Source organism: Halichoerus grypus, chromosome 1 (genome assembly GCF_964656455.1).
Source record: "Halichoerus grypus chromosome 1, mHalGry1.hap1.1, whole genome shotgun sequence".
In the NCBI taxonomy this organism is placed as follows: domain Eukaryota; kingdom Metazoa; phylum Chordata; class Mammalia; order Carnivora; family Phocidae; genus Halichoerus; species Halichoerus grypus.
The window spans coordinates 81,825,614-81,834,420 of NC_135712.1; the positions used below are offsets into that span (position 1 = coordinate 81,825,614).

Here is an 8,807-nt window from a genome sequence, read left to right on the forward strand (position 1 = left end):
GCCCTACTAGCGCATATTTATAAGTCTGAAAAGTACATCTTTTGCTTTAAGTAGTTGGTGATACTCTGTGCTGATGAGGAATGGTACACAAAGCTGATAAAACATTTTTTTTTTTTATTTATTTGAGAGAGAGAGAGAGCACAAGAGGGGGGAGTGGGAGAGGGAGAAGCAGACTCCCTGCCGAGCAGGGAGCCCGATGCGGGACTCGATCCCGGGACTCCAGGATCATGACCTGAGCCGAAGGCAGTCGCTTAACCAACTGAGCCACCCAGGCGCCCTGATAAAACATTTTATTAAAGTCACCAAAAAAGTCAGTTCTCCTTTATCTTGGTCTCGCACCCTAACTGAATTATGTATTTTCTGTTTATTGAGAGAGTGGTCTTGAAAAAAAATATTTACCAGCTCATTCTCAAATTACCTATTGTGAGCATCTCATTCTTTTATAAAAAAAAAATATTTAACAATAGGATAAATCCCACTTATGTTTTTTGTGTAGATTGGAGATTTGAACTGAGACAATTTTGTAAGATTTCTTGATGGTTTTTCCAGGTTTGCATTTGTCTAAATAAGTAAGCAAACAGAACTTAAGTGCCTTCTAATTTGGCTGCTGGTCAAGGACCTACCATCACCACCCACAATGGTCCAACCTCACCTGACCTGCCTTACTTCCTGCCCCTTGGCTGCACAGACACTGAGTCCAGGCGCCTGCTGGCCCCTATCCACCCACATGGACTTGGGTGCTGCTTCCCTGAAGACTTCTCTGAACCCAACTCATTCAGCCACCTCTTCTCTGAACTCTCACGGCACAGAGGTGACACAGGACACAGTCCTGGTACACAATTCACCCCAGCCGCACACTGGCTCTCTCTATCCCTCTGTGTTGGCTCTGTCTCCCCAACCAGACGACACACACCTTCACGATTTCTTAAGGACTGTGGGAAATTATGGGACAAGCTATATTTCTTACACATCTGGTGGTTTCTTAAATGCTCTGTATCTCTTCTAGGTGGCAAAGAAACACAACACGATGTTTGGAAATATAATTCCTCAATCAACAAATGGATTCAAATTGAGTATTTGAACATAGGCCGCTGGAGGCATAAGATGGTGGTGTTAGGTGGCAAGGTCTATGTGATTGGAGGTTTTGATGGCTTGCAGAGGATCAACAACGTGGAGACCTACGACCCCTTCCATAACTGCTGGTCAGAGGTATAGGAGATTTCTTTCTTTCTTTTTTTTTTAAAGATTTTATTTATTTATTTGAGAGAGAGAAAGAGCACAAGCAGGGGCAGAGGGAGAGGGAGAAGCAGGCTCCCCGTTGAGCAGGGATCCTGATGTGGGGCTCAATCCCAGGACCCTGGGATCACGACCTGAGCTGAAGGCAGAGGCTTAACCGACTGAGCCACTCAGGCCCCCAGGAGATTTATTTCTATGAGTAACTTTGTATTACTACTTCAAAACTTAAAAAAAAAAAAGTATATGCCAATGTAGGTATATGGCTTTCTGATTTCTCTGCTCGCACTGAGAACATTGTTGGTGGCTCTGAACTTCCCTCCTAAAAGGGGCCATTGCTTCAGCATTGCTGACCAGGTCACAGAAACAGCTTCCAGGTGGGGAAGCTCTGTGTGGGGAAGAACCCCAGCTGGAGAGAGGAGGCTTGGTCCCAACCTCAGTCTGCACGTCTTAGCTCAGAGTCTCTGTCTCCTCAGATGCCAGCTGTTGTCTCCACAGTGGGCCTACAGGGATCCCTTTACTACACTGTTTACTGAGTCAGAGTCATATGCTGCTTGTAAGACTTCAGCAATTCAACCTTAGGTGTATATCATTGCTAATCAGTGGGCATAAAATTTCAGTTATGCAAGGTGAATAAGCTCTGGAGATCTGCCTACAGATAACAGTACTGCATTTTATGCTTAAAATGCATTTTATGCCTAAAAATGTGTTAAGAGAGATCCTTTTGTAGTTCATAAGCATGATGATTTCGTGTTCACGCCGTTGTGTGACATGTGCCTCCCTCAAACCTTGTTACAACCTTGGCACATTACCCTCTGATGTGGGAAAAAATTTGCTAAGAGAGTAGATCTCATGTTAAGTGTCCTTACAATAATAATAATAATAAAAAAAAGTAAAGTGAACTCAATTCCTATATCTTCAGGTTAGGCCCAATCCCAAATTTTCTTTCTCCTTATCAGATCATATGTCAGAGTATGTTCCACTTTGGGGAGTATAAAACATGATCATCAGAGGCACAAGCAAAGGTAGCCAGGTCTTCATGGCATCCAGCCAAGATCTGTCAACCTGAAAACTGCTATATAGCCCTTAATATTTATGGGGGTGTGCCCCAGATCTGCTCAACTTGTCAAGTCCCATTACAGAGTTGCTCCATGACCCAAGAGGGCCATGTCAATGGATAAGAGGCTCTGGGAAGTGCCCTTGAGCGCTGTGGGGTTCACAGGGTGGGAGCACAAATCTGGCTTAATCCCCAAATCTTCATGCTACCCCAGAGTGGGAGTCTGCTTACCTATGGCCACCTGAAACCCTTATACCAGCTTTTCTTCCTAGATGTAAGCAATATGGCCAATACCTGGCATGTAGTAGGCACTCAGTAAATATTTTTTAAATGAAAGAACACATGAATTAATATAAATATGCATGTTTGAGAAAGCATTTTCCTCCAACATTGGCTGGTTTCATCTGTATAAATGTTTATTCCTATGTACACCTTTTCTCCCCTGATAGCTGGACTTTGGAAGAAACAGGCTGGAAACATCCATCACTCAGCTTGTTCTAGCCTGTCCTGAGTCTGCAGGGAGGGTGGGAAATACATGCTTTGACCTCTCTGCATCTCAAAGGGAGTCACGCCCACAGGCCTTGTGACTTCAGGCAAAGGATGCCCAGGCTTGTGTCCCCAGCTCCTGGCCCGTGTCCTGTGAGCCGCGGCAGCAGTCTGGGAGCAGTCTGTAGCTGTGGGGCTGACAGCTTCTCCCGGTGCCTCTGCAGGCAGCGCCCCTTCTCGTCCACGTCAGTTCCTTCGCAGCCACCAGCCACAAGAAGAAGCTCTATGTGATTGGGGGCGGACCCAATGGGAAACTGGCCACAGACAAGACTCAGTGTTACGACCCTTCAACTAATAAATGGAGTTTAAAGTCGTCCATGCCAGTGGAGGCTAAATGCATCAATGCAGTCAGTTTCCGGGATCGCATCTATGTTGTTGGTAAGTGAGTGAATGGCATCTTATTCATCTGAGGCCCCCCACCCATGCAGTGTTGCAGGTAGATCAGATGAGGCCCTCTTGGGAACTCAGATTCCTGGGTGATGTGGGTGAGGTTGAAAAGGAAGATGGGATTGGTCCAGACCTTGGTGGAATTTACCTTCCAGTCCTGGATACAGAAACAGCCCACTTTTAGGGGACACACAAAGCAGACTGACAGTGGGGCCCAGTGGACGAGCCAGAAGTTGCTACAGGAACGAAGCATATTGTAAATGTTAGCAAATGTACAGAAATTGAAATGTGCACAGTATATATGGTAAATGACTGATAAATAGTAGCCATCATCGTTTCTTATTTTGTGTTCATGGGAATTTTACTCTTTCCACTTGCTTTGGGGGCTCTGAAAAGTTGCATTTAGCCAAAAGGAAAGCCTGGCTGGCCAGACCACAGTTGGCATGTAATTGTTAAGGATGATGGATCTCAATCCTGACCACTCATGAGAATCACCTGGGGAGCTTTTTACAGAACTATGCATAGCTGGAGCTTACCCCAGACCAATGATACCAGAATGAGAAGGAGGACGCTGGCCAACAGTGCAAGGTGTTTCTAATGTGCAGGTGATTTTCCTGTGCAGCCATGATTGAGAGTCACTGATTTAAGGAGATGCCAAAAATATGTAACTCCAGCAAATAAGAGCTGATCAGAGAAGGCTTCCCGGAGGCAAAATACAGGAAGAGATTAAGGAAAAACCCCTTCTCTCCCTTGCTTCGGGTTTCCTGTATCTGTATGGTCAGTCTCATGACTTCAAAGCGCATCTTAAGATGGTGACGTGGCCTGGTGTCCCAGGTCATGCTCAGTCTACAAAGAGATGCCACGGCCTCTAGTCACTGCCATGTGCTGATAGCTTCTCTGCACCAGGCCTTCTGCAGGTGCTTTATGCGCATGGTCCTTCTCATGTCTTAAAACCACCACGGTCTCAGGGCTTACGGTTACAATAAAAACATGGCAGAGCTGGGATGACGAGCTGAGTGCACCCGATGCACCAGGTGGTATTTCCTCCAGGGAGCAGTCTTAGGGTACATTTTGGCACCACGTGAAGCCAACTGTCCTTTCGCACGTGATTAGCGCCTGGCCACAGAGTTTAAAGGGCTCTGCGAAGTGTTTCTAGTGTGAGACTTACTGCCCTGCATACCCACTCAGCTTCCCAGAGAGCCACGAATCTACCCTTTCTATTAGCAAGGTGGTAGATTTGACCGAGCAGAAGTAGGATTTTTGTGGGTAAAGGGGAAGAAAACCAGAAGAACAGCGAGATGCCCACCGTGTTTCCCTTCCTCTTCAGGAGGGGCCATGAGAGCGCTGTACGCCTACAGCCCCCTGGAGGACAGCTGGTGCCTGGTGACCCAGCTCAGCCACGAGAGGGCCAGCTGCGGCATCTCGCCCTGCAACAACCGGCTCTACATCACCGGGGGGCGGGACGAGAAGAACGAGGTCATCGCCACCGTGCTGTGCTGGGACCCTGAGGCCCAGAAACTAACAGAGGAGTGCGTCCTGCCCCGGGGGGTGTCGCACCACGGCAGCGTCACCATCAGGAAGTCTTACACCCACATCCGGAGGATCGTGCCCGGGGCTGTGTCGGTGTGACTGCACGAGGGCGCAGGGCAGGGCCGCGGGGGCTCGGGACCGGGTGCCGGGAGACCTTCCTCCTCATCTGTCGCCGGGTTTGTGCCACTAAAGACAGCGGGCTGGGCTTGAGCTACAGGCCCTACACCTGGGCTCCCTGTGGCTTCCCGTGGGACTCCTTGGAAGTCACAGCTTTGGGACACTCTAGACCAGCCAGGAATGTTTGCGTGACCTACCTCAGGAGGAAAGAAGAAGAATATTTAACATTCAGGACACGCCTGTCCCATGCCAGGTTCTGTGCCAGGCACTTGTGTATATCAATTCATTTTACCATAATGACCTGCTGACTGGATATTATCACTTCAGTTTTACAGGCGAGGAAACTGAGTTTCAGAGACGCTAAGGGCTTTGCCCCTGGTCACTCTGATTGTAAGTAGCTAAGCCAGGAATCTAAACCCAGGTCTTTTCCATTGCAAGGTCAGTGGTGTTCTGTCATGCTGTCTATCTCCGAGTAGGAAACAAAAACTGGCTCATTTTTTTTCTGACAAGTTTGCTAAAGGATTCACTCAGAAAGGCAGGGAAATAAAATTATTTCTTTTTGTTCTTTTTTTCTTCTGTTAGAGCCTTCAGCTCCTTGTCAAGAGTGTCTCATATGTTGTTTTCTCTGACAGGACCGGGAGATGGGTCTGGAAAGACCTATATGCTTTGGAAGAGATAAAAGACTTTTCCCCTATCGAAACCTCTATTTCTTATATGTACCTTATAGAGATACATTCAGACCAGAACTGTCATCCCCAGACAGAATTGTACCTTCAGCAGAGGGCACTGACCTGGCCTCTTCGTGTCCAGCACCTGTATTGCAATGTAGAAAGGATTTTCCAGAGACTCAGAATACTTTTTTTTTTTTTTAATGTAAACATCCCTCCACTACTGACCATTGCAGGAATGGCTGATTCTTTTTGAACTGTATACTTTCTACCTTTTAGACTGTGATTTGAGTCCTTGTGCCTGAGTCCTTGTCACCTTCCTGGAACCTTAGTTTTCAGGATCCTTTGAAGCCCTTCTATTTGGTTTTCAGATCAGTCTGGCACAATTTGGACTCAAAGAATGGAGTCTGTCCTTCACTCTAAGAGATAGAGCTTTCAGATGAGCTCACTGGAAATTCATTCTAATCCCCCAATTGGGGAAACAGATTAAGAGATCCTGTTTCATGTGCCGTACTTAAAAGCAGCAACAATGGTAACAACATAGTAACTGCATTACCCAGTGTGTTTTATTTTCATCATATGATTTCAAATCTCTTTACAGAGTGTTATTTCATGGCAGATGCAGCAGATTGTGCTTGTACTTCTGAGTAGTTTGGGAAGTTAGAGATATTAGAGTTGATAGTGTGTTGAATTTTCATAGAAAAGTTATGGTTAGAAGAGGCTAAAGTTCAAAGCTGATTTAAAAAAAAAAGACTTGGAACATTGCAAATGAGATTTCTATGTATGCTTAGGTCATTGAGAATAAATATAAACACATGTCGGTGTGTGAAAAGCTCTGTGCCTTGGGGTCAGGTTAGGTTTAGCTCCCTGCTCTGAAAAGCAGGATGGGAAAATACAAATATATTTGTGGAAATTTAGAACACATCACAGTAAGTGATGCACTTACTCATGAGCACTAATAATCTTAATGAAGCTTTCAACTGAAACAATTTAATCTAGTTCCATTTAGCAAACATTCAAGGTGTCCTTTCTGTTTGTCAAGCCTTGTGGACACCAATGAATAAGACAAATTTCCCCCAACCAAGAAACACTCAAACCGGTAAACAGGCCACGAGTCGACATTATAATTTTTCTTTTCATCAAGTTAGAGAAAAATGAGATGTGTGAGGTTACATCTATGTCTTTATTGCCCTCTCAGTGGTCATCTTCGAAAGCTGTGCTCTTGGGTCAATGATGTGGCCATTGCTTACGTATTTGACTTTTTTTGAGATCGCCTTCAGAAACTATTTATGAGCTATAGAGAAATCATTTTCCCAAGACCATTTCAGGGAAGAACTTCCAAGGAGGATATCCAATGACAACATCAATGGCATATGCAGAGAGGTCCCCTCAGAAAGAGAGTGTCCCTTGTCATGGCAGTCCTTTGATAAGAGTAATTAGCAAATTTTGCGCCCATCAGTGGATCAGCCCTACTCTGGGAAAGTGAGGATTTAGGATCTTTGTGTTATAAATCTGGTTCTAACAGCAGGACCCAAGTATCAGGACTAGTTCAGAATATCTAAATGAAGGCAAGGGAAGGATTCAATGTGATATGTGACCAGATATGCAGGTGAATTGTAAAATCTCAGGTGCCTGGCTCTCAAAAAATAGAGATTCTCAATAATGGCATGGGTTGGCAGACAGTTACAGCTGTTAAGTAAAAGCTGCCAGTCAGCAGCTTTTAGGGAAAGAAAAGAGTTCAAGTAATTTGGGGAAACTTTAAAAGCATATCGGATTTAAGCTTCTAGGCACTAGCCAGGGATGAAAGCTCTTAAAATCTAATTTCCATTCACAGATAATAAAAAATTTAGTTTGTGTAGCTGTCATAACCAATCCCACCAGCAGGGGGATGAGGCAGATCGGTGCCAGATGAGCCAGAGGCAAAGGGCCCGGAGACTGAGGCAGGGCATGTGGCTCATCTTGGCCCAGCAGACTGGATCTGGAAGCAGGTCGTGTGAGGGAACAGAGCGTCCCTGGCTGGGAGGAAGAGGATGAGCTAGGAGGAGGAAAAGGAGGTCAGGTTTAAGGATACAGGTCTAGAAAATGATGCCATGGTCCCTAGAGTTTGTGAGCATGACTCCATTCTCAAAGGCAAGGGAGATAAGGAACAGGTGGTTCAGGCAAGTGGGTTCCAGGAAAAGAGAGGCACAAGTTCGAACAGGACTGGCAGCCAGACCCACTTGTTGGGGGGCCTCTGAGCTGCTTGGCTGGGTCTCCTATTTTACTGGACCTAAAGAGAATGAGGCCCAGAGGCTGTGATGGGATGGAAACTGTAGGAGAGGTTAAAGGACCCCAGTTGCCAAGCTGATCTGAAATGGGCAGGGAGCTAAGCTCACCTGAACATCCACAGATAAGTGTTCTCTTCTTAGCCGTCACCACATTCTGCAATCAGTGGCTTCAGGAAATACACACACTCACACACTGCCCTTGAACTCAAACTGTGCTCTCAGGGAAATACAAATATTGTTTGCTTATAGCTGTGAAACTATAGCTTTGCTATTTATAAAAGCACTTGAGATACTGTTGTCATTTACAAATCCTACTTGATTTTGAAAAAGAAAAGTACTCAGAGTTTTCAAAGTGAGTAAATACCACTGGAATTTCTTATAGAAGGTCCTAACTTGGGGTTGCAAAATCATTTTTTCCCTTAACATCTGATTTGAGTGTTGTATTAGATCTCATAATCTGAAGAGCCATCCTTCATGGAAATCCACAAATATCTCACATATGGCTCTTGCAAAACCAATTTGACAGGCTGAATTTTCATATTTATAGGTAAAAGAGTTGATGCTTAGTTGACCAAATCCTTTAAGCATTTTGGTTACGTGAATTTGTATTTTTTTAAACCATCAAACTAAGGATATTGTTTATACATAAATATACAAATAAAGTTTGTATTTATTCAATAACGTGTGGAATGGATAAGAATGTGTTTTACACTAGGTGAATTTTTTTTGCTTGTTTTAGTTGATATGAGTAAGTGGTATCTGAATAGAAATTAATTTAGGAGGTGGACATTTAAAACATTTCGGTTGGTTCAACAGGGTTCGATAAAATCATAGGATAGAATTGATCAGAGGTGGTCTATAGAATGGCAAAAAAGCAGACAGCTTTTCCCTCCCTGAAGTCTCATTGCCTCTTTGAACATGCTTTTACCAACCCACTTGCAAGCTGTATGACTCTCATCCTGCCTGCATTATCCCTTCTTACAGGAGGCCCCCTTCTAGGTT

General features: G+C 44.9%; 1 protein-coding gene and 1 non-coding gene across 2 annotated transcripts in view; both read left to right on the forward strand.

Annotated features, from left to right (window-relative positions):
• The window catches only part of KLHL6 (kelch like family member 6), a 57,854-nt gene extending 49,368 nt beyond the window's left edge, over nucleotides 1-8,486 (forward strand). Inside the window, exons 5-7 of the mRNA XM_036122436.2 lie at nucleotides 1,007-1,209; nucleotides 3,001-3,214; nucleotides 4,551-8,486. Of these exons, the coding sequence (XP_035978329.1) occupies nucleotides 1,007-1,209; nucleotides 3,001-3,214; nucleotides 4,551-4,852 (719 nt within the window). The 3' untranslated portion in view covers nucleotides 4,853-8,486. The remainder of the gene's footprint in view (nucleotides 1-1,006; nucleotides 1,210-3,000; nucleotides 3,215-4,550) is intronic.
• LOC118554742 (small nucleolar RNA U13) lies at nucleotides 1,952-2,054 on the forward strand. Its single transcript, XR_004926632.1, has one exon. It is a non-coding gene; the product is annotated as a small nucleolar RNA U13 (small nucleolar RNA).
• Nucleotides 8,487-8,807: the final 321 nt, after the last annotated feature.